General features: G+C 37.0%; 1 protein-coding gene and 1 long non-coding RNA gene across 7 annotated transcripts in view; one reads left to right on the top strand and one right to left on the bottom strand.

Moving 5' to 3' along the window:
- LOC149783133 (neo-calmodulin-like) overlaps window positions 1-27,335 on the top strand; it is a 233,638-nt gene that overhangs the window by 180,990 nt on the left and 25,313 nt on the right. Inside the window, exon 2 of one of the 6 annotated variants that reach the window (XM_089931356.1) lies at window positions 6,551-6,682. The exons of 4 other annotated variants lie outside the window; for them this stretch is intronic. Coding sequence is in view for 1 of the 2 variants with exons in the window: in XM_089931355.1 (XP_089787481.1) it covers window positions 17,939-17,956 (18 nt within the window). In the remaining variant the exon portion in view is untranslated. Of the gene's footprint in view, window positions 1-6,550; window positions 6,683-17,799; window positions 17,957-27,335 lie in introns of those variants that run through there. One more of the 6 variants, XM_089931355.1, reaches the window with a different exon arrangement.
- On the bottom strand, window positions 13,166-26,929 carry LOC149783134 (uncharacterized). Its single transcript, XR_016413554.1, has 3 exons — window positions 26,626-26,929; window positions 14,175-14,333; window positions 13,166-13,491 (listed from the first exon to the last, which is right to left on the bottom strand). It is a non-coding gene; the product is annotated as an uncharacterized LOC149783134 (long non-coding RNA).

The raw sequence follows: 27,335 nt of genomic DNA on the forward strand, positions 1-27,335 counted from the left end.
AGGCACGCGCTTCCCAGGGCTGCAGTTTTTGCGTTACGTATATTTGATATAAGCAAGACATTTTGTGATTTGGATGGTCAACTGATGGTCAACTGATTGTCGGAAGGAAAAAGAAGAAGAAAAAAGAAAGTGGGAGTACTGGGAAATCTCAAGTCTACGATAAACAAACTGCTCAGAAAACAAAAAACTTACTGCGAAGCAATAGCTCTGAATACTTAAGTTTCTTGATTGAGAGGGTCCTTTTCCATTTTCTTGGAGGGTCCTTTTTCATTGAAAAAGTTTTTCATACCAAAGTAAAATATTTCACTTGCTTACTGCCCGTTGTTGTGTCGTCACTAGAGTCAAATCACTTTGAGATAGTTTAATTAGTATGGAGAAAATGGCAGCGTACGTAATAGTTTTTTGTCTCGTGTTTGTGGACAGTAAAACTAGGTAAGCACATTTGTCTGTCCCCGACATTTTGATCCAGTATTGTAGATATATTGAACCACAAAACGAGTGTATTTTCTGATTTTTGTTTGCCTGATGCATTTGATCGAATGTCATATCATAGTCAGTATATTTTGTTCTAGTGCGCTGTTTTAGTGGATTTACAACTTTTATTTGGCTATATCGAGATTTATTCCACTACCAATGTTCCATAAATCAATATTCTCCGCTCATAGTGAGTATATGCCTTGTCTGTATTTAGCACGAGTTAACACGTAATGTCTGCAATGTCATTAAAATCGAGATCTTTGAGATGACAGAGACCAGTTCCAGGTTGTGTTCGTTTGATCCTTTTTTATTCGCCAATCAAATAAAAGCTTTCACATATACGAAAGTGAAAACTTCATTCGGAACATAATTTCTAACGATAACTCCCGCTGCCGCTAAATGCAAAGCTTATCTGAAAATAAATGGACGTTGAATTACAGAGGTTGGGTCAACATGTAGCTTTATCGGTACTTCTCAGATCTAGTTATTAATAGTAGCTCTCGAAGTTGGTCAGAGTGGCACTTTAAAGACTTTAATTGTATTCCGATACTAAATTTCTATTTAAAATTAAGAATACCACGTGTTAATACTTTGCGGTATCAAGTTTTTTTTGTGTTGTTTTTTTTTTTGGGGGGGGGGAAGTAATACTAAAGGCAGATTACCCTCCCCCCACCCCCCCCCCACCCCCCGCATCCAACTCGCCGCGTAGCACGGTATTTATATCAAAGTATTTATCAACGAGTCTCTAGCCACCATTATATTTGTAATGAAAAAGAATCGCGGACGTCAGTCAAGGGAGGTAAGTGATACAGTAATGATGAAACTGAACAAGGGACCATAAGATTATTTTGTATAAAGTCATTTTAAATAGGAAATCGTGAATAAATATTGTTTATATTTGATAATGAAGACCTTAATTAATTTGTTGTAAATAGTAATTCGTCAATCCCTGGCTGTAACAGTCCAAGACGTCTTTGTGCACCTGAAGAATAGAAACTAAATGAACACTTATATTCTACCAAAAATGGCTTTAAAAGTATATGCAGTCTGTATATTGTGAATACGGTAATGTGAATTCTCAGATTGTGTTTCCTGTAATGGAAGAGACTCCGCTGACGTTTAGAGTCGGTGCAGGTAAGCGATGACATCTATATATCTATCTATTCTTTCTTTCTTTCTTTCTTCCTTTCTTTCTTTCTTCCTTCTTTCTTTCTTTCTTTCTTCATACCGTTACAACTACCTCTACACACCATCCATATGCCTAATAACTCTTCAGACTTTATACTGAGAAAATGTTCCTTGAAAATGTTCAACACACGTTCAGAGTTTTGTTTACACGAACCATGATTTGAAAGTAAAATTAGTTACCAAAAACCTTTCAGATAGATATTAAAAGATGTAGATAATGTTGTCATGAATTCCACCTGCGTTTAATTGACAACACTAAATTTTGGTTCGGATAAAAGTAAGTCACATGAAAAATCAGTCTGTATTCCGTTTACCCGTCGGTGAAGGATATAAAATACTAATTTTGCTGATCAGCGGAGTTACGCAGCTAATAGCAGCAGATTTGTTTGTTTGTTGTTTTTTCTTGTATTATACAGATATTTTTGTGTAAACCATTGTTACCACGAATATGTTTAAATCATTCGTTCTTTTCACTTACGATTGTAGGACTAACACGAATGCAGGTCATTCAAACGTATTTGCATTTTGTGATCGTTGGGTATGCCGTTTCCCTAACCCATATTATACTCATTCTTCCCGCTGACTCAACAAAAACACCCCATAAAAACAAAAAAAAAAAAAATCCTAAGTGTTTAGTTTTGTGTATACATCGTACGTGCCTGTGGAAGTAGACTAGGGCACATAATCAGCGGACGCAAGATAGGCTTACATACAAACAAAGCGATCGCAAGTTGCGATAGGGACGGTAATAGCAGCTTGCAACAGAGCCTATGTTGTTCTTGAACTGTTCGTGATCCGTTGCACTCTTTGCGAACAGTGTTGAAGCAAGCGATAGCTCGCACATATTCAAAAATAAAGTGCGTCCTTGTAACAGCATGATACTTACGCCAGATGCGACTGTTGAGACGAAAGAAAAAAGATACGGTGTATCGAAAATGAGAAGTAGTTAAGTAGAAATAAACTAAAACATTATTGCCTCCGACGTCGAAAAAGTACTTAACATTGGCCCAGACAGCAGGTTATCCCACCAGCTTCGGTTTCGCTTTTAGAACCGCTTATCTATACAATAAAAAGTACTGTATGTGAGGTCAAATTATACAAAAACAGATATTATTCATTTATATCCAGTCAACTAATAAACAGATGTAAACCGTTCAAATAGACAAATGCCCGTAGCGCCCGAATAACCCCAGTCATACAATACTTGATATCAAAGTGTACATTGAACAGGTATTTGTATTCTATACTAAAGTATCTATGACGATATTGTTACTGTCATTTGGTTTACGGCTTATGCGCAACTGTTGCAAAGGCGTAGAAAAACGTTAGATTTCTTGGCCGGTCTGTTGTCCAAATTGTAACTTTTTTCTACACTTGTAAGAAAATAAAGAATAGAATAACATCATTTTTCTGCTATCGTAAATCCCAACTGTTTTCACTGATTATTCAATTATATTCTCCCTACCACATGGGGGATTATGCAAATCTATCCTAATACATGATGCACCATTTCCGTGATGGGTACATCTACAGGTTTTGTGTAAAAATAGGTGAAAGTATCGCAGCAGTTTAAACTGTCTAATATGTTTGACATTGGACCCCGTTCCATGGACCCCAAGTCATGGACTCCAGGCGCGGAAGCTAACGATACCTCTCTCACAAAAGGCCTCCGCATGAGCATGTTGAGATGGCTTTGGCATTATCACTCAGTTTCAATGCATGTTAAGTTCATCAGAAATTGAGATGGCTTTGGCATTATCACTCAGTTTCAATGCATATTAAGTAAATCATTTGTTGAGTTGGCTTTGGCATCAATACTCTCTTTATAAAATCGTCAGCAAAATTTCGTTGATGATCGTGCTGTATAGATAGAACTTCCTCAGCCTATGCAGTCAGAAATAGAACGAAATCGCATATGTACTTCACCGCCATTGATAACCATATTAGGAACTACGTTTGTTCACATTTCACAATACGACAGCTAAAGGAGACAGTTAATTTCGTACCTTTGTCCGCTTTCTTTCCCTACGGTGGTTCCGCTCTTCTGGTTCGTACTTTGAACAGTGTTTGCTTTTAAAAGAAAACGATTTTCATAGGTTTGCCTTACTGGTTATCCTGATCATTACATTTAATAAAGTTTGTTTGTAAGGTAATTTGGTGTATGATTGTTGGGTGCAATTTGGGGTTCTGAGATATACAGCATTTCCTTACTTCAGATGCGCACCAATTAAAAAAAAAAAGGTTAAATCCTCTAGGCAATTTTCACTTCCATTACTTCGAAGGTAAATTCTAAGATAAAAAGAGAAACAACCCTATAATAATTTAGATGTTTTTTTTAAATATTGTAGAGTTAGAGTAGATTGAGCTATTTCAAGTTAATTTCTGGAGCTCGTGGAAGCAGCCATTTCGATCAGCCGTCGGCTTTAATCAGCGTGTTGTTTCTCGAACACCACATATATCGAAATTTCAGTCACAGTACATAAACTAAACAGTTATCTTAGCATTCTCTCCAGTGAGCTTGCTGGAAATGCACAGTTTCACCTCATGCCAGTCCGGTTTTATAAGTAAGTAATAACTGTAGATTGGAACCATATGTGTACAATCCACTGGAGCCAAATCACCAAAGCTATCAAATTTATATATATTTCTTCAGCTACATCCGATGTTATTTCTAGACTTGATGGAAATGTTTGAGCTGTGTTCCGATCGCATGCCCTTGTCAGAATTTGTCCTTTCTGATTTGAGAAGATTACCAAACCAAAAACTTTATATAACTATTTCTTTAAATCGACTTTTCGACAGAAATGGTGATTGAAAGATTATGTTTAAGGGTATTCTGAAAATTATATGAAAACCTATCAAAGTCAGGTTTGGATTAAAGACTTTAAATTGAAGATGATGTATAGCCATTTTGGTTCGACAGACTCTTGTATCACCGCCAAATTCTATCCGATGATAATGCATTTCAATAGTACATTCTGATCACATATGATGGACGTGACAGACGTTCAGTTAGAATCTTTGTTACACGATAGTTGCGTTGACATTCCTCTCACAAATATGTCACATTTTCGGTGTTCTTGACAAAGCAGGTCACTATCGCCCTCCATCTATAATGAAAGCTCGGAATCTCCATACTTTTTCCCCATGGTGCACTGTGCTGGTATGATGCTGGAAATCAGTCACTACATATCACGGAATGTTTCCAAACTGTTATGTGGCTGATGTCACCTTTGTGCGAATGAAGTCACTTACTAGTCGGTAACTCATCTTCACTACATCCGGAACATCCTCGTATCTTTCCGATGCGAGCTGAATAACGTCATCGCTATGGTATAGGCGTGAGGTAATATAATAAATCTTCCCAAATTTGTAACTTTTTGGCGGACCAGAATCTGGCTAGATGTGCTAAGAACAGAATATTCCATATCGATGGGTATAAAAATATTACTTGTCGTTTCGAAATTCACTGAGTTACTTGCAATTTTAATTTATTGTTAATCCAGGTCATTATTTAGACACCCCGAAATACATATACGGCAAAATCAGTGTTAAAGTACGTATACATTTTTGGACGAAATGAACCAAAAGGTGTGATCCAGTACTATATAGATTGAATGTCGCGCGCTGTGATGTCAGAATGAAAGCTACGCATATTGATAAACAAGTTCGTTCTACCCTCGATTGTGACGATTCCCCATGACACGCTCTTATTTTTGACCCAAGTTTGGTACATTGCCAACATTATAAAAGTCCATAGCGATGGATAATTTTCGTCTGGAAGTTTCTTGGTTACAGTTAAGGAGCAGAGCATTCAATAAACAGGATTAAGTAGACTTTGGTAAAAAAAAATGTTAAAAAATAATGTTACATTTAAAACAAACATTTTATATTTAATTTAAAATGAGTAAATGCGCATGCATGACCCATATGACTTGTACTATAGTATTTGCAACTTCATGAATTATTATAACGTAATAGCAACATCGGGTTTAAGGGTAATTCAGAATAGCAATTGTTTACTTTGTATGTTTTTCTAGCACGCGACAGAAAAAGGCTATGGAAGATCCGATTGAGCTTTACTAGTTACTAGCCTATAGTGCTAGGTTACCAGCGAGGATTTAACAGCCGATGATATTCACTAATTGTTTTTCTTTCCCTTTTTTCTCAGGAGAGAATGTAAATTCGTACCATCTTATAATCGCACTCATCTTCATGTAATACAATTTGGGACCGCTCGGGTGGCCTAAATTGTTAGAGCGTCCGCCTCGGATGCGGGAGGTTGCGGGTTAGAACCCTGGCTGAGTAATACCAAAGCCTTTTACAATAATGGTACAAGCAGCTGCCGCGCTTAAGACGTTAGTGTCATTTCGGCGTGGTGTCAAGATAACGTGACTGGGTGGGACATAGTGCTACATTTGTGCGGCATGATGCCCCAGTGATAGACATCGCTATAAACTGCCACACTGCAAACATCGTAGCGATATGACTGACATTTGTTTAAAGCTACGTTAAAAATCCAAATCACACACACTAGTTAGACATTTTATTTTCATACTCTACTTTATGTTTTACATGATACTATTGGAATACACGCCCCATTTTAGTATGTATTTACTTGTAGCTTAACTTGTCATAACTACTCTACACACACACACACACACACACACACACACACACACTGCTCTTAACCTGTATATGCACTACGATTCTCTCGTATGTCTTCTGGCTGTGGCCTGATAATTACAATATCAGATGAAGGTTTTGTTAATTTCCAACGTATGTCGTGCTCAACCCATAAGTCAGTTTCTCTGAATAATAATATGTCAGAAGATAAATTGATTGTGTGTTTTTTTTAATAATGTAAATATTTTCATTTTTCAAGGCCCCGGGTAGCGGAGCGGTCTGTCTAAGTCAGTCGATTTTCAGATCACTGATAACGCACCCCTGTCCGCGTGGGTTTGAGTCGCTGGCTCCGCCAACTTGGATATGTGAGAAACCTTGCCAGTAGCTTCCCGTGAGTTGGTGGTTCTTTCAGGGATTTTCCCTGGTTCTTCCTCCACAATATATTCTGGCCGCCATGGCAACTTTTCTCTTTCTTTGTATGTTAATATAAACTCGGCTGCCCGGATCTTATTTTATCGTACACTGCTTACTACTGTTTTTAAATTTGTTAGACCATACAATATAAAAATTCCCACGAATCTTGGACTCAGATTCTTCATCCATTAATAGGAATTTCTTAACGCAATGAACACCACTGAGAGCGTCCGCCTCTGATACGGGAGGTCGTGGGTTTGATCCCCGGCCGAGTCATAGCAGAGACTTACAAAAATGTTATTAATATCTTCCTCGCTTGGCGCGCAGCATTTAAAGGTAGGTGTTTGGACTGGTCTGGCTGGTGTCAGGATAATGTGACTGGGTGGGACATCATGCTACATGTATGAGGCATGATGACTCAATGTCAGATATCACTATAAACTGCCACACTGCAGACATCGTAGCGTAATGGCTGAAAAATGTTACAGCTATGTTAAAAATCCAAATCACACAAACACACACACATACACACACACTAATTTCTACATGCAGTGAAATGAAGACCTACAGAGTAGAAATGTCAATTTGTTTAAAGGGAGTCTTTTGGCTACCTGATAAATACTGTTGTATGTTCTGTGTATTTGCCTCGTAAAATGCGGTATAACGTATCCATCATCTTCGATAGCCAATGTTCCAATGTATTAACTGTATCTACACCTTGGCGGATCGAGCATATATCTATATGCTTCGGGTCTGTACATTGCATTGGATGCGGCGGCAAACCATCGCATCCGGTCAAAATAAGTTGATTAAATTTGAACACTATTCCTATATGATCTAGACAAGGGAAGCCCACAGTTTGAATGAACTCATAAATAGGCAAGTTTCCACTGCCGGTTCGTGTTTGTACAAATACCTTTCACTCAAATCACCTGTAATGACTTATCTCTGGTAAGTAGTCGTACTTTGGATTTTAAACTTACAAAGTATCATTTAAAAGTCAATTGCCTCCATCATTTTCGGTCGGTATACAATGCGCCGGCGTTGTATGTTATTGGTTAATTGGCATTACATACTAATGGAGGCAACTCATGAAATCCAATAGGTGTCGCCAGGACAAAGCACTAAAATATTTGCTCTATCCGCAAAGTAGTAGATAGGGTTAACATATCGGAACTTTGGCTAGTGAAGATACGTATCTATATACCTGTAATTTATCAACGTTTGCTGAGTCAGTTGAAAGCTCGTTGAACTTAATGTATTTCGTCCTGAAAGAACGTTGATTTGGTTTAAAAGCAATTGACATGAACCAGTAGTTGGACTTTTTGCTAAAATCCTGCTGGATTAAACTTAGGGGTCCTTGGCCCCTTTTGCTACACAAAGCTTTGTGATTGATAGGTTGTGAATAGGACCATTTTGTTAACTAACAAGCTTGAATGCGTGACACGTGAATGTTTATTAAAACGTCATCAACTCTATGATAATAGAGTTGATGTCGTTTTAATAAACATTTGTACCTACGCAAAAGGTCCGATTAGAAATCGGAAATTAAATTTTCCTTTACAAATGAATAACTTGGTACGAAACGACCTTTCTCCTATTTCTTTGTGAATGCTTCATGTCAGGCATGGTGCAGTTGAATCGACGCCTCTGTAATAAGTTGGCTTTACTCTCAACTGATATGGTACGAACGTGACGCAAGTAAATAATCCCATCCTATAAAACATAAGTACAGACTAGACAAATAGTCCGTTGTAATTATTTTAGGTTGTTCATAATGTACGTTATACAGAATTATGAAAACTGCAAGAGAGTGTTTTGTTGCGGTTATTGAGATTTGTTATAGAATATACAGTTTCATTCCATAGATACAAAAGTGATTACAAAAGGCATCTCGGTACGAACTCGAGTAAACGATTGCTCATCTGACCTTGCATTCAAAAGTACACCGATAAATAAGTACGTTCACGGATGCTAACACCAAACGAGAGTACGTTGTTACAAATCAGTGTGTATATTTTAAAGCGTTTATAAAACCGTTATATCAAAAGCAACTCAGTGCTAACTGTAAGCAAATGCACCATTGTCTCATCATATTATCCTCCATATGTTCAAAGCAATGACGTACACAGTCATGAACATTGAGAAGATGTGTTTTGTTTCAACAGATGTACAGGTGTTGTGTAATAAATACTTATTCTTGACGGATATAGTCATGATTAGGAAGAAAAATGGCAGCACCTGTTTAGGGTCAGTAGGTCTACTTCAGCTCCTATTGTTGGTTTGAATTTGGCCGCTGTTCTGGTACACGGTTTAGATGAAGTAATCAAATTGAGTAATCGGTGGAACAAATAACATTTAACTTGATCTGCAAGTGTGTCGTGTGCCTACGGGTCTCGATCTGTTGTGTGTGCACTTGGAATTGACTTATAAGCGAGTATTTATGATTTTTAATTTCGATCTGAATGAGAACGTTATTGTCATCAAGTGCAAAAAAAAACCAGCATGACTTACTCGTAGAAAGACCTTTACATGTGTGATTTTTGCACTCCCAAGTCTCGAAGTAAACGCTGCGTTTGAACCTTAAAGAGAACTCGGTCACACGTCAAAAAGATCACATTTTTCAGTACTGTAGAAAATATTAAAAACCTGAACGTTTATATACGTCAATAGACACGGGCCATCTCTCGCGTTAAACAGTTATTGTTTATTAAACAAACGAAGAGATACATTGGCAGAATTAGAAGTATGGTACAGACAAAGGTGAATAATATTTTATGATCCCTGAAAGCCTCCACTTCGCAGATCTGTTTCTCCATTGTACATCTGTATATACTAAACAATTATCAACACATATCTACGTATCTCTAAATCTATAAAAACACTCTATAGATCTCAAAGCTACAATGACTTGGCTCTGTACGCGGATGATGTGATATACTGTCTTTATATTTAAATGAGTCTGTTCTGAATTTGAATATTTTGCATTCGCGCCATGTTTATTTGAATTGTCGACTTCCACATAGTTTCTACCCGGCGAGGCAAAACTGTTTTGATGTTAACGCGATTACGGAATTGTACAATGATGTTTGGGATGGAGCGTTATGACAACGCGATTACTAAACTCTACGATGGTGTTTGGGATGGAGCGTTATGACACAGCAACACAAGAAAGTATTTTAATGATATTGCAATTGAAGTAAAGTGCCTTGTCCAAAGACACACCACGGTAGCTGACCCAGGCTGGTCCGATAACAGGCTTTGAACGCACTCCCTTCCGGTCAGGAGCCTGGAACGCTGACCACTAAGCCAAGTCACGTCTTGAACGTTTTGACGGAATGCGGTTTATATAACAAACTAGGCCATATATTGTAAGGATTTTACATGCTTTGCCTCGTCTTTTATTTCAACATTGTTTAATTTTAATTTAAGGATTTTACATGCTTTGCCTCGTCTTTTATTTCAACATTGTTTAATTTTAATTTAAGTTTGTTGCAGTTCATGCTTTGCCTCGTCTTTTATTTCAACATTGTTTAATTTTAATTTAAGTTTGTTGCAGTTCATGCGTACATTTATTTTGGAAGGGTTAATATTCCTGAAAGATTGTGCAGTTGTTTTTTTTTTGTGTGTATATTTTTCAAACATTACTATAATTTACACCATATGGCCACTAATTTGCTTGGGTGCCGTGACACGCTACTACATAGTACCTTGATAGTACAGTAACCATAGTAACGTTTTCAAGCATACTTCTGGAGAGGTACGAGAAAAAGGTAACTTCACTGACCTATTTATTTTCAGTGGCGTAATTCGCGACTGGATTATTACGGGTGAACACATGCTGCAGTTGTATATACATCATTGTAGGAGTCGAGAACAATTGTACCTCGCCGTACCGTACCTCACCGTACCGTACCTCACCATACCGTACCTCACCGTACCGTACCTCACCGTACCGTACCTCACCATACCCTCCTTGTAGTGCAGAGTACTCAGTCTCGTTTTTCACAAATTGTACATTAGTAAAAAAAAAAATTTTAAAAACAAATACAAAATAAACCACGAACAGATCTTTAAATTTGAAGTTTCGTTTCGAATATTGATTTTTATCCCGCAAGAAAAAGCAGACCTTTTAGGTTTACTATATCAGGGGCGGTTCCCGGACTTTTCTACTTCTATTTTTAGAACGGGTGATTAGTTTTGGTAAGGAATAGCAGTCTTTCTGTATTATTTCGTAAAAATTGTACTATTTTGACTTCAAAAAGGTGTTTCCGCTGAACCTCCATAGACCTCTCACCCTCAAAATCTGCCTGTGTGTGTTTAGATGTTAACGTGTTGCTCAACTATCTCATGTTTCTATCTCTTTTACCTTCTCTAATTACGTTTTTCTGTTTAAAATGCAATCTATGTAGTACCGTATGATACCAATGCAATCTCGCCAAAGAAGCGTATTAATCTATACGTAGATTTAATTATCTTTGCTTCAGTTCATTGATTGCAGTTACACTACTAACATCAGAAGAGCTGGGCGGAAAACCCAGGGTTGGAACACGAAAAGGGCAAATTGAAATGAAGCGTGGTGTCATTAGCGACTAAAAAAAACCTCTGGATAATTGTACTGAAAGTACCCTGTCAGTATCATTAACGATTTGAGTAGCGTTATACGAAATGAATCATACGTACTAATATGTCATTTGAACTATTGAATCGGGCCAAACCAATAAAATGAGACAGTCATTAATTATTATGTATTGCACATTGACAGTGATAGGTATTATTATCTGAACTGGTTAAACAGCGATATGTATTTCTCATAATAACAATCAAACGAATCGAATGAAGCACATTTGTGAGAGTTGATAATAGCTCAGAGTCAAACCCTGACAAATCAGGCATTTTGAATGGATTACACTGATGGAACGAAGAACAGCATCGAGTCAAGTCTTGACAAATCACTGTTGTATATAACTTTTGCATGGCTAGGTTATTGAACTATAAGGGTCAGTACAACATTGTAAAGACATTATTGTAAATAATCGAACGACATTGAATCGCAAGCTGCACGTGTTTGCAATATACAACAAGTTCTCAGTATTACGTATTAATTCACATAATATTATTTTAATCGATCATTAATGCAAATATACATAAAACATATCCGCGTTGATATATGCAATACCAGGGGTGGGCAAACTACGGCCCGCGGGCTGCATGTGGCCCGCCAAGGGTTTTCATGCGGCACGCCAAGGGTTTTCATGCGACCTAGGAGCAAGTCATCATTCGCACTGACTCTGTTTATGTTACTCTGTTTATCAAATAAATGTGCTTCTTTTGAAGTTTAAGTTTTCAAATTTTAACAACATATTAACAACTGAAAATTAATTAGGTGTTATTTAGAAAAAACAATTTGTTTTTGCTATTTCAAATATTAATTATTCTAACTTAATGAACTATGCGGCCCGCGACAAGTTGTAAATTTGTGTATGCGGCACTTGCACTGGAAAGTTTGCCCACCTGCTGCAATACGGTTGATTTTAGCACCAGTTATTATGTACTGTTGAGTAGTGACGTATGTACGGTCAAGTTATTTGCATTTAAAACATGCACACTTGATAGAATGTTGGCATAACTCTATGCTACATTAATGTAATGTGAATGTTATTTCTTTGGATATTGTACTTTTGGAAATTGTACATGATCTAAGCACACTGCTAACTTAAATGAATTATCCCTTGTGCTAAAAAATCAGCCTGAATTAGTCTAGTAAACTATCCATAGCAGCTATTAAAATAGGTAAAATGAATTTAGCCAGACTAGACAATACCAGCTTCTAAAAGTGCAATGAATGAATTACCAAATATATAAAATGTAAAAAAAAAAGTTATCGGCTGTTTTATTTTAATACAATTTACCTCTGAAGTTCAGGAAGTTTAAATGACCAAGTGGAGCTGGCACTTTTTTTTTAAATGGTGCACATCTGGATTAAGGCCAAGCTGTATACTCTATACCCAATCAATCATACACCAAAATAAAGGGAATGAAAGTATACCTAAGATATACAAGGTATTTTTTAAATAAACAGTATAACCAGCCAGGGAAAATCGTTTTTTAAAAAAAATTCTAACACTTATGCAAAATACGAAACTGTAGAGCGCCACCTAAAGCAGTTTCACATTGTATAAACCAGATCCCTTTGGAACTAATTTCTTTTTTTTCCATTTAGGAAGTATAATTGCTCTTGAGTTTGTCCTTCAGATATGTATATCCATATTTAGGCCGGGGGGTGGGTGAGGTGATCGACGATGTTGTTATTGTCCGGATCTAGCAAACAATACAATCAAATGTTAAGTTAATGGATGGAGTAACAGATCAGAGCTAAGATACAGAACAGAGCAACACCTGGTATATGAAATATAATAATTTAATCAATTACATAAATAAAACGAAATTGAACATGACAATTAATTGATACAGTTTTTATCGAAATATAATTACAAACTTGACGCTAAATGTTGTTAGCCGTTCTGTTATACCGGTAAATACAATTTCATCATAGAAACAAGCGAATGATCGAACTCAAATTGCCGGCATGTCATCATAACCTGCATAAGCTGGTTGCTTCTGGTCCTTTCAAAATCACTGTTGGTGACAGGTCAACATTGCCATCTCTCTCTCTCTCTCTCTCTCTCTCTCTCTCTCTCTCCAACCTCTTCGGATCTTCAGCAATAACTTGACTGTAGTCTGCACTCCTTCCCTAGTGTAGCACATTCATAGAGATATTTTCCCCTTCAAATAAATGAAACACAACCTAAATATTCGACATGGTTTCGTTTCTGTCGTCGAAAAATATCCCCACTCATGCTATGACAGGCTATGATCAGTTCGCAATCTGATAATGTTACACAATCCTATTACATACATTTAATTTCTCTCTAGCGGCTATAGTACTCCTAACTGAAACCATAACATAACATGACCTCATTGATAACTACTACATTCCACCGTGGGCTGTAAATTAAAAGCTGAATGATGTCGATCGACATACGCCTTTGATCTCGGTTAAGAGATTTCACAACTTAATTACAAACATGAATTAATGGACTTAACTTCCTATCTTAGCATACTACTTGGTAGCCAGCAATTTATTGACATCGACATAGTAAAATCAGTTCTTAGCATACATGCTACATATCCATTAAGACAGATAAATTGATTCTCACAATTGGCAATATAGTAGTGCGTGAAATGCCTTCAGTACCTGATTTCTATTACATCCGAATGAGGTAATTTGAACAAAGTCATATCAGTTCGAATCTATTCATACATTACATGAACCATATAACATTCCAGACAAGTGCATGCAAACTCTTAGCTTCCGAACTCACGGAAACTTGATATATGAAAGTAAAAACGAACAAATAATTACAAACTTACATCGGTGAATATATTGTATATAATTGAGACATTACCTTTTGCTTTACCGAGATGCACTCCCCGTTGTACGAAGCAGAATCTCTCTTTCCATTTCCCCAAACTTCTTCCAGACCTCGTTGGACAATTTAACAAAAAAATAAAAATAGTTTTTGCCGATCTCGGAGCCAGCTTCCCCTTCCACAGATAATCTTGTCCTGTGAATGTCGCAAGGAAATTACTTTAAAACTTGAATTTCGTCCGCGAATCATATTCTTTCATTTAGCTTAGCAAATCAGGATTAACATTCTTTCATTTAGCTTAGCCAATAAGGATGAACTGTATCTTTTCTCTAACCGCCAAAATGTTAAAACTCTCAAAGAATTCAGAATAATTCGCTCTGGTCTCATTTTATTAATAACTATTCTGGAAAATATATTTTCATGGCCCACGCTATCCCAAAATTTGTATCTGGCTTGTCTCTACTTTGTCATTTCCTCCATTTGATCATATGTTGACATATATGTTGGACCGTTGTTCGTTCGGACGGTTCATAATTAAAATCCACTCTTGCTTCCAAACAAGAAAGGTTAACCATCGCAAGCTGCCAATATGCCCCATATGCCAGTCTTAATGGTTACTTGTCACGCTGACCACGACAGAATGTACTGCAACAATACCAAACAAAATTCTTTAGGTTGAACCTGGTGAAACATCAAATTTTGCCAGTCTTCAATTCCATTAGAAATATATTGTAAATTGTTCTACTTTCAACCCTTTTGTGTTTACTTTTTGTTTTGTCTCTGTTTTGTCTGCCTTTGACAAAGACTTAGTGAAAGTTGAAAGCACTTCGGCTGGTTGTAAAAACGTTTAGTACTGTTCGTTGTTGTTTGAAAAATAGCAGTACAGTTATATTATACGCATTCGACCACACATGGGAACAGAACGCATCACAAAATATCCGGGTTTTTAAGTTTGTGGATCACATCATTCATACTAGATATTCTTTTAGAACAGCCTGCAGAATACCGTCGTTGCTTCAAATCTGAAGCATGGTCTTCTTTCGGCGTTTTGAATATGGTAGTATCAGTGGACAAGAAATAAAACAACTAAAGCAGAAAGGGCTTTATGTCTCAGGTATTAAGATTCCATAATAAAGCACCAAAACTCAATTCTGACGCTTTTATCGACGTTTTATTTATTGTATGGCCATTATACCTGATATACTCGCTCATAAGTCTAGTTCAGTTTGCAAACTTTGCAGACACAGAACTATCGGGCGCATCATGAACAGGCAGACCTGTGTCTATGTACTTTGTCAGGAGCAATTAGTGCACTAACAACACAGATTCTGCTTGCCCATTATGCGACGGCAGGACATGGTCTATGTTGTTTGTAACTGGACACGGCTTGTAAGCGAGTATATACCGTAGCTTTAATATATAATGACAGGTAACGATTTATTGACTGAGTCAAAGAAGAATTTTAAAACCTGGACGAATCACAACAAGGACGGTTATACACGTAACACGTTGTGGTTGAAGGAGAATGAATTGCTAATATGTGTATGCTCCTCTCTCTCTCTCTCTCTCTCTCATGAAATGAGCATATCTCTGATTGATATAGAGACTTGTCGAAGGTATCCAGAACTGCGAGTAATGAAGCAATCAGAATGATACAATATATCTCGCTCAGTACAACAGATGTGATGATCCGTTTTAATAAATTCCAAATATTCTCATATAGGAAGCAAATTATTTTTCTGAAGCTTCTTTTACATATGCAGATTTTTTTTGTACATATGACATGTTCATAACCAACGACTTACAAAATTTTACTAACAGCTTCCTCGCTTGGCGCTCAGCATTAAGAGGTTAGTGTTACGACTGGTTGGCCTGGTGTCAGGATAGTGTGGCTGGGTGGGACATCATGTTACATGTCTGCGGCATGATGCCCCAGTGCTAGACATCACTATAAACTGCCACACTGCAGACATCGTGGCGATGTGACTAAAAAATTGTTAAAGCTACGTTAAAAATCCAAATCACACACACACACACACACACACACACACACACACACATACACATATGTATGACCTGTTAAGTTCATTGTTGCGTAAAATTAATCACTTATCTCGTATATGTGAAATACCAGTTTACATGTGGGAACTTCTTTCTGACATATGTAAAATAAATTGAAAATATTAAGTATATGCAAATAAAATTTTCACACGTAAAAAAATCAGTAAATGTGGGGGAAAGTATCCAATGCGTAAACAGCTTGTCAATGACACACCAGTCTTACATAATTAATAATTTTTACTAATTAGTACCCATGCATAATAATCCATTAAATTCAATTAAGTTTATCCCAGTCATGCCCAACAGTTGACATACGAAGAGCAAATGTACAAAGCAAACAATTATTTACATGGATGAAACGAAATTAAAAACAAAAGCAACCCAGCAACATTAGCTGATTGACGTATTATTGCATATATAAATATCAGATGAGAGTCATCGTTCAGAGTTCATTATTTTAGGGTTTTCTTGAACTTGCTTTTCTTGCTTAGCAACTTCTCACAACTGCTCTGAAACAATTCTTGCCTTTTCAACACATGTCTTTGTATATAATAATATTGGAGATAAATATCTTTCTGTATGCTGAACTTCATAAGTTGGTTGTTTTGGGTGCTGAACTTGAAAAAATCGCTTTCTATATGCTTAACACCATAACATGCTTCCTGTGTGCTGAACTTCATAATGAAATACTACCAGAGAAAATATTGGACATTTTATGGATTTCGGCTTATGTAATGAATGTTAGAACTCGATATTTTATATTGTTTTACTACATTTTACTACCATTTATTTGAAGGGGTTGGTCTTTCTATATTTGCATTTTGTCCCTTTTTACATTTGCATGGTTTTACATTTTTATAATTTATTTTTCATATAGTCAATAATGTGCTGACGCACCATTCAACCTCATCCATCCATACAGTGTTGAAAAATGTGCACAAAAACAATAAAATGCGTCTTCTTTGTGGCCGGAATAACATAAAACACCAAGCGATCTTTCTACTTTTGCCTGTAATCTCTGATTAAACGTTTTAGATATATGAAATTTTATTTCTTTGTAATAACTTCGATTACGATTCCAGAGAGCCTTCATTTTACCACTAAAACCCTGCTAGACCGTGACACATTGAGGGTATAAAAAAGATGTATTACAACAGGTTTTTGGTGATGAACTTACCAGTGCGGTGCACACACACGACATCACAGCGTATAGTCGGAAATATTCGCTGTTCTGATTTAGTAATCATAATGGTTTTCAAATGAATTCATATCGAGAAGAGACTTCGCATGAATTCGTAAATAAAAATGGTTTTTAGATGAGTGTTATTTGTATGCATAATAGATTGTAAAGAACATTTAGAAGCAGAACAGCTTCAAATAAATGACCACACACTAAACACATCGTTTTATTGATTCGTTGTGATGCAACAAAAATAACAGAGAAACAATGGCTGCGTAGCTCTTACTGAATGTACCACTCTATCTGGTTTGCATCTCAAGCTTGGTTTGCTGCTGAAGCGGTAACGTTACCTGCGACTTTTGTTTTTTTGAAGACTCGTCTGTTCTGGGTTACCAGGGTGATAGAGCACGTGCGTAATCACCAGTTCGCTGATCGGATATACGAGCTCTCGCCCACTAACTAGATCACGTGATCATGACGCTCCGGTTGATGATAAATATAGTGTAGAACTTTGACTCGTATTCGCAGTTTGCATTTGCATTTCACGTCAGCAAGGAACATGGTCATGAAGGAAACGGTAAGTTGCCGTACGCTGTTTCAAAATCGAAAACTCTTTTTATTTTATCATTCGTAAGTCATTTATATCGAAATTTCAGAGATATTTGAATGTAATGCTATTCTTGAATGCATACGCCAGTGATCTAAAAAAAAAAATAAGTTGATACACATCTTTAAATTTATATATTTGATGATTATCATTGTTTTGTATTTGGAGATATTGTTTTTTCAAGTAGATATACATTCATGTTAGATATATATGATATGTTGCATTTTGTAATCTGTTCGAATTCGTGTTAATATTTACAGTTTAAGTAATGAATTTAATATATATATATATATATTGAATTTGCTGGTCAATGTTTTGTATAACTGGCATAAACGAAAACGCATGTACTTACTTGGTCATCGTACGCGCGATTTCATACTGATGTTATGTATTTACCACCACTTTCAGTAGCTTTTATGGCCTTTTCTAATTAATGTTTATCCCACGCGCGAGTGCAAAGCGGCGTTTTTCGTCAGGTTATGTAGACACGTGCTCTTAATGTACTCGTATGTATGTATGTATGTATGTATGTATGTGCGTGCGTGCGTGCATGTGAGTGTTGTGTTGCTCTTTGTTTTTTTTTTGTTTTTTTAAACAAGTAATTTGGTAAATCCTGTTTTGATTTATATCATGGTTTGAAAAGTAACTTTTTGGAAGATAATCGCATTAGAACATGTAGTACCAAATAATGACTCAGCACAATTCAGTGCACTCTCTACCTATTCTAGCAGCCGCTAGTTAAGGTGATTTTGCATGCAGCGAAGACAGTTACTGTTGTAATGATTGATGAGGAATCGCAGGTACTGCATTCTGACTGGTTTGCATAGGTTCTTGACGGACAATATTTCTTTGTGTCTTCACACTGCCAGTTTATGTTATGCCTGCCTATAAAACGGCTTTCGGATCCATCCTTCTTCGCTCTAGACTGCACCGGTGGATTAGTGGTTAGAGCGTCCGCCTCGGATGCGGGAGGTTGTGGGTTCGATCGTCAGCCGAGTAATACCAAAGAGTTACAAAGATGGCACTAACAGCTGCCTCGCGTGGCGCTCAGCAATAAGAGGTTGTGTTAGAACTGGTCGACCTGATGTCAGGATAATGTGACTGGGTGGGACATGATGCTACATGACTCCGGCATGGTGTCCCATGCACATCACTATAATCTGCCCCACTGTAGACATCGTCGCGATATATATATATATATATATATATATATATATATATATATATATATATATATATATATATATATATATATATATATATATATAAGAATGAAAAAATATGAATTACTTGTAATTAGCTTTAAGTATGGTTTTGTAAGTACTCATTTGTATGTGTGTACATTAGTTTCATCAGCTTTTTAGAGATATCTTGATCCATTTTCGGTAAAGGAGCGAAGCGGATTTCCGCGGGTTGCATGCGAAGCTGATGCTAAAGTCCCTCCAGAACAGTTTGAGAATGTGCAGTGTTTTTTTTGTGCGTTTCTGTTACAAGATCAAAATCAGAATCAAGACGTCAAATCACACTTACGCCACCCGAAGGAGTCATGTCGGGGTGATTGTCAATCTGACCGTATTCTAGAGCCAGTCATACACATGTACGTGTATTAAAATATATATGATTAAAAATACGTCAATGTTCACTCACCGTCTCGGTTCTAATTTTTGCAGAATTGTCAGTTGGGTATGTTTGATTTCGTGTTCTCCATGAACGGCAGAGTATACCCTTAACGTTATCTTTGAGAATATCGATCTATGCTTTCTTAATCAGTAACACCGGCGTAACCCCAAGTTGTATAGAGAAGGTGCCAGAAGGCAAATATAATTATCAAATTCTTCACTTCATACTTTAAAAATAGCCTATAATTCTCCATTCATTTAAATTTTCTTAAAATAACACTAACTGAATGAAACTTTCAGCTTCTCTGGCCAAAGTTTATATAAAAAAGCGTGTTTTAGGACTCGCATTTCGTTACAGTGGATAGAACGTGGTTAGGCGAGGTTATTTCGAGTTCATAGGGATCGATGTTTTACGGGAGTAGCACGTTCTATATTGGGATTTAGACTGACAACAGCATCACGTAGTTGAACATAAAACAGAGGGAAGGTACACTGATGCATTCGCAATTGTAATTGATTGGTCAAAATTATTCAATAAGGACTGTTTTGAGCTTTGAGTCCGTAAATAATATGTGTGAATAGCACGAACGGCTCATTGAAAGTGATTTAGTTTTATTTGTTGAATTTTAACACGACTACGTAGAGAGAGAGAGAGAGAGAGAGAGAGAGAGAGGACGGAGGTGAGGGCGGGAGAAAGGGAAAACTGAAGCATGCATGGTAAGGGAAAACTGAAGCATGCATGGTCGAGTCCAAGACACATAAGATGGCTAAAAACAGACGTTTGACGATACTTCATTATGTCCATCGCAGATGCTTTTTTTGCGTACAGATATATAAATATTTTTTCCGTACAAGACACCGTTTATACCAGGGTTGGGCAAGATACGGCATGCGAACCCGACTCGGCACTTGACCTGGTTTTGTCCATTAATTTACATCATAGGGTGTGATTTAAAAAAAAAATCACTTCTCGGGCTCACGCCGTCGAGGAAGTTGCTCATGCCCGGGTTACACACATACACATTACCAGCTATACACATGTCCAGCTTTGTCATAAAGTGGAAAATTTTCAAGGTTTATATCTTTGTCATATGAAGTAACAACACAACGTCATATTATGTGGCGTCTTACTGGCGGCACTCACATTATGACAAGGAGTGGAGTGTAACTGGCCACAATGCCATAGAGAGAGGAGTCTTAAAAGGTTCATCTTGACAACTAATCCCTTACCAGTGCTACGAACTTCGTCATCTCAATCTTAAGATAATAATTGACGTTTACAGCTTTATTTATAGGGAATCACGTCTTGCTATCGGCCACATGCCGTACTAGGAGGTGTAATCGTATCTGCAAAAACAGGTGTAGATTACTACTGGCGACACTGTGACGTCATCGTTGGAGTGGAGTGTTACCTGAGGCACCATGTCATGACGTCACAGGTGGTATAATCTTACCGGCAGCATCATGCAAAGGAACGTAAAAATCAGAATAAAATAATCTTTAGCCGTTAATGATACAACCAAAATACCGGCCAGGATGAGGTTCTGATGGCTGGTTTCGGTCAGGCTATGTTTAAATATATTTGGCTTTGTCAGTTTAAGTAAAAGTACAAGCTTAATTTGCTATTATGTCTGATAAGTAATGTTAATTAATGAGTTTCAATGTGTCTTTTACCGGCAACGCAAAATATATTGTGAACTTGGAACTGTCGCACTTTACGAAAAACATTGAAAGGATGTCGCTGCAGCCGTCGTGGTTTTTGAATAACGTAGTTACTATTATTTAGTGTATTCTATTATATTTACCCATTATTTACCCATGAATGAGCCTGAATTTTACCCTTAAAATTCCCACAAATGGTAACGCAATAGTTTCTTCTTTTTTTTTTCTTCCTTCTATATTAGCACACTCTCAAACTAGACTGGATCTACATTTATCTCAATGTTTCCAGGTTACAACTGAAGAACCGTAAAGTAACCATTCCTTAGTCTCACTCGACATACAGTTGGAAATGAGTAGCAGTCAATTTAACATGTCTCTGTCACCAGGTTCCAACAATATTGTAATTCCCACTGTCAGTGACTGTCAAAATAATGCTGACATTCCCATGTCAAGTCCCCTCCAGAGCCTCTACAATGTCCGGGCCTTGGATATAAATTTTACTAGTTACTGGTGATAGCGTCCGTGATCAAAACGTTGTAAATCACATATATGGGAATGCTACTTCATTGCACATATGTTGTTGTTGGATTGTTTTATTTCAACACCATGTATCAACACAAGATATGTTATACATGGCTGCCAGTATAACTGGTCGAGGAAGAACCCGAGAAAACCCCGGTGAGAACTACCGACACACTGGTAGTTTTTTTTTTTCGCATACCAACATTGGACGGGTCCAAGATTCGAACCCATGCGTTGAGATAACAGTGATTGTTGAAGTGTTTTAGACCAATGAGCCTCCGTACCCCACCCCTTGCTTCGAATACCTCGTGCTAATATCTGTGGTGGTAGGGAAAATGAGTGACTGTTATATACTTTTCATTTATAAAATTGATATTTATGCGCATATCAGGAGCTTAAACAAATACATTTGATTTATGAGCTAGGTTTGAATCGTCAAGGTAGACACCTTTAGCAATTGATGCAAGTTGCGGTTTGATATTTGTATTGATTCATCTGATATTTGATAGGTTTTAACCAAAATGTCCTCCTCATAGAAGTAGATCCATCTTCATTGCTAGATCAACGTCTTGTCAAGATCAGAAAATTCAGATGAGGCCAAAGAAAAACAAATAATACATTTGTTTTTTGTTTCCTATCGCACAGGTTTTATAATTAGAGGAATTATGATGTATTGTTATATAGAATTCAAGTAAAACCAGCTTAGCTAGATGCACAACATCAGTTTTGGGAATTATTCTATTTTAACCCTGGGGGAAAAGTACTAGTGTCAGCAGCGAAAAAAAGGGACGGTCGGCCGACAGGAAACACACATATTTTGGGTTGCGTTATGATTCGAGACAGCAGTGTGAAAATCCCGAAAATTGGGAAAGTTTTAAAGTTACTGCTGAAGAAAACAACCCAAGGAAATATAGCCGACAACTCAAACGATACAAGTACCTGCTTCCTTTAAATAATACGATGTTATTTGCTTATATTACCGTTTTTTTTCCCTCAATTAGTTTCCTGGACGAAAAAATGAAGCCGGCCGAAATTTTATTGGCTGATATTTTTAGTCTGAACATGTAAGTAGAGTCAATGAAAAGGAACTCGAGATTTTCGTTTGACCTATCCTGCTTCTTAATTATTGATGATGAATTTGGAATGTGTACCCAGTTTCACTGATAGGACAGGATGTAAGCAACATTACTGGAGTTTGAACTTCAGGTAAAGTTTAGGATCTGACTGATATAACTTAAACTTGACCACTGTCCATACTTGTCTCAAATATTTGTTTTTGGAAAACTGGTGCCAGATTGCTGAATCCCATACTTAAGTCTTGGTGGTGAAATTCAAATATTATTGAGACTTGTAATGCTTAAGCTTCGATTCTAAAAAGCATGGCTGATAATTACCCAATGCTGATACAGACGCTAATCTGGCATCAGCTTTTGTTTGGTGGTAAATTTGAGTTCCAGGTCTTGGCGTATCCGACGTAAAACTTTTATCAGCGTTTTGAGCAATTATTACTCCAGAACTGGAGATTTGACTAAAAAACAAAAAAACAAACACAGCAACAAGATTGGTGACAATGTATGACTTTGTATATAAGTAAAGGGTTTGTGACGGGGAGTCCGGGTCGGAAATCACATCCGCTGTATATTAAAGTAGGCTACCGACACGTGCTTCTTAATTACTTGCAGAAGAAATTTGAGGTGATCATAAAACTTATTAATGGATGTAAACATTACATACCGTGATCTGATACGTTGATATTGGTATATGAAAATCACTTATTTGGTGGATCGTGTTTTGTTTCTCTTGCGTTTACATAACGAGACAAAGATACATTTTCTTATATGTGGCGTCTGCAGCGTCAACAGTGTTAAAATCGTGGTGAAGGTTTTGATAGCTATATATATATATATATATATATATATATATATATATATATATATATATATATATATATATTCAAAAGAGACTGACACAGTTTTTAGGAATGCTCTGCTTGATTATATTTTTATTGATACAAATACGGTACCAGTGGTGTACATGAGAATCTTCGTTCCGACGATGAGTCACAAGCATTAAGTGATGAAAGATGCTGCAAACGGCTGCTTGATGTTGTTAGAAGTAGACAGAACATACATTTCTTATCATGTTGGAGCTCTAATTTAGTTCCAGGGCCTTATGTATTGACGATTATGGAGATAAAACGTTTAAGCAATATAGATTACAGGCCATCTATTTATCTCTCTCTATCCGAAATATTTCATTAAAAACCGTACGTAAAATAAGAAATTAAAAAAATAAGTGTGAGAAAACAGCTTCAAAAATTTTGCAGCGGTGCAATAGGGTACAGCATTTTTCTTGTTTCATATTCATTCTTCCACCCCTACCACTCCGGTGGGCTAGTGGTTAGAGCGTCTGCCTCGGATGCGGGAGGGTCGCGGGTTCAAAGCCCGGCCGAACCCTTGCCGAGTCACACCAAATACTTATAAAAAATGGTACTAACAGCAGCCACGCTAGGCGTTCAGCATTAAATGGTTAGTGTTCGGACTGGTCGACCTCGTGTCAGGATAATATGTCTGGGTGGGACATGATGCTATACATGTCTGCTATGCATCACTATAAAGTCCAAACTGCAGACATCGTAGTGATATGACTGAAACATCGTTAAAGCTACGTTAAAAATCCAAATCACACATACACACACATACACAAACACATTTTCCCACGCCCACAACTCCTTGCTTCACGTTTGGATCCCGTCTCTCGTTGGGGTCCCGTCTCCTTCTAAAGGTAATTTTTAGCGGTTAGCGTGCCGGAGTCTTGATCGAAATGGTTCTGGTTCGAATTCAACTATCGAACCAGCCTGGGTCATCTACCGTGGTGTGTCTTTGGGCAAGGCACTTACTCCAACATCTTTGACACTGAATAACATGCTTGTGTTGCTCCGCCGTAAGGCAACAAAACCAAATAAATTCAAATGCGGGTTGTAGTTATTTACTAACAGAGGAGATTTACAGTCGTACTCTCGTACCGTTCGGTCCAAATCAAAGGAACATCATATGATTGCCAGTCCCCACGGCGACATTGGTCGGGCATATGGTGTTTTCAAGCTTTGCCATATTATTGTGTACGTACTAAGTGGATGGCCTCTTACTAGTCGGTAAATTATGATAATCTAAGACATGGTTGAGAAATTCGTTAATGCTCTTAGAAAGTCTTCGTTGTTATATTGTATAGTATTGACTTGTAGGTTTCATAAAAAATATATACAATATATCGAGAAAAAAAAATGTTTTTTTCTCTTGCACTAAAACCATTCATCATGGCTGTCTTGCTAAGTAAGGTTAAAACATCGTTATTTGTCTTACTTTAGTCACACTCACTTTGATTTAAATGACACATTTTAACTATCGTGCAGGAATATTTAAAGAAAGCATTATCTTCGTTTTAAAAACAGTTGTTTGCCTGCGGTAATTTCTGTTTGCTCCATAATTAGGTTCTCAGTATTGTCGTCCGCTGAGTTTAATATAACGCAGACGACAGTAACACATTCATCATCATGATATTGTCCGAGGTCATCGATTTTACATCACAGTGCTCTCTTGAGATGACTCTTTTGAAACAAATATGACACACAGTTATGTTACGCACACATAACACACATCTTATTGTGTTTGATGCACACACTCACACACACACACACTCACACACACACACTGCACAAAATTGGGCTCAATATTTGGGCAAGATACTTTACTCAAGTTGCATTGGCACTAAGTAACCTTGTGTTTTTGTACTTCAAAACACCAAAATCAAATCACAAAAAAAACATACGTACTTGTTGGATACTTCCAAACGACACCGATCAATCAATCCTAATAGTCTTCGTGTATTAGGCAGGAAATAGATGAGGTTTAATTGAAAAACATTTCATACGAAAATCACACGAGACGGAGAAGATATTTCGAATACTTCTGTTCAAAAATAGACAAACTCGGTACAGATTTAGAAATCTTATCTTCTTGTTCGCATTTACCTTTTGAGTGCGTGCAGCAAATCGAATTTCAAGTTATGGCTTCTATTAATGAGTATAGTATTTTGATATATGCCATATATGGAATCAGTTCTTTGATATATGCCATTTATGGAATCGATTCTTCCAGGACTAGTCTCTTAATAAGAATACATTTCAAAGCTTTATAGAGATACGTGAAAGGCTCAGTTGGTAGTTTCTGATTTATATCATTGATGTATGCACGTATCTTTCATATACTTCATTACTTTATAACAAATGATGCATATGTTGTATCTGTCTAACAGCATTGTCATCCATGTTGATTGCAATAGCAGTGTACCTTTATTGACCTTATCCTGGAATGAAATTTTTCTTACTAGAAAGCAATATTTATAATGCAAACTTTGTTTTTTTTGCGGTTCGGGGTTTTGTTAGCTTGTTTGCAAGTCATAAAATCCACTCGCTGAACTGACGGACTTTCATACACTAGTAATCACCCTATAAATTCTCCGCTTTCGATTTTTCAGTACTGAGCTGTCTTTTTTGTCAAGATCCAAATAAATCAGGCCTTAATCACTGTAGCAGTCTAGACAAACTTACAGTGAAGTTCTTGTAATGGGTTACACATTTCACATTCGAGATAACGTCGATGCCTGATTACTCACTACGCTCTGTAGCTAAAACGTACTCAAAGAATCAGACTATGATCCTAATATAGTTTATAACAAATTAATTACCTTTGAATCACCATCAAGAATGTCTCGATATAAGCCAATGACCACCACCTAACAATGATGGGAAAATATTATGTATTTGTGGGTACTAACCGAAAGAAACAGTTGTGAGCTGAGTTCCTCTGTCCGCCCGTGCATCCGTCCATAAAGCGCCGGCACACTGGACAAGTTTGCGTTAAACTCGTTTCCTCATGCTCTTACTTGTCCGAGTCATCGAACAGAATCTGAAGATATATCTTGAGGAGATTTACAAAATGATGCTTTGCAATCCAGCCTTGGCGCCACGGTCCATTTTTGTGTTCATATACTTTTAAAATTATTTTTCTATTTGTGCCCATTGTCTTCAAAAGAATAAACACGAACTCTAGCTTTTCTATGATCCATTCATGTCTAAATATTTGTGTAATGCATTTTAGTGGGAGACTCATGTTGGTGGTCAGATAGTGCCTGAGGGGGATGTGTGGTTGGGTGATTAATAATGACAATGCTGATACAATACAAGTTGCAAAGTGCATAACAGAAATAAGATCTTTCTGTATGCAAGGCTATAATAGAAGATAACAGTTGCTGATTATTACTTTAAAACATATCGGACCCCTTCATTTAGATGTGGCACTATTAAATCTATAAATATTTGTTAAGAGGATACGAGTCTTGCCGTTTTCTATAGAAACTGATGGCGTGGCGTGCCATTGTTGACGATTAGATATGGAAAAGTAGGATCACGCCATACTAAATGCAGTGCCAATTTGTCATGACACGTGCAACATCATTTAATGAGAAACAAGTCTGTATAAGCTAAT

Source organism: Sinohyriopsis cumingii, chromosome 14 (assembly GCF_028554795.1).
Source record: "Sinohyriopsis cumingii isolate HCF-2022 chromosome 14, ASM2855479v2, whole genome shotgun sequence".
In the NCBI taxonomy this organism is placed as follows: Eukaryota; Metazoa; Mollusca; class Bivalvia; order Unionida; family Unionidae; genus Sinohyriopsis; species Sinohyriopsis cumingii.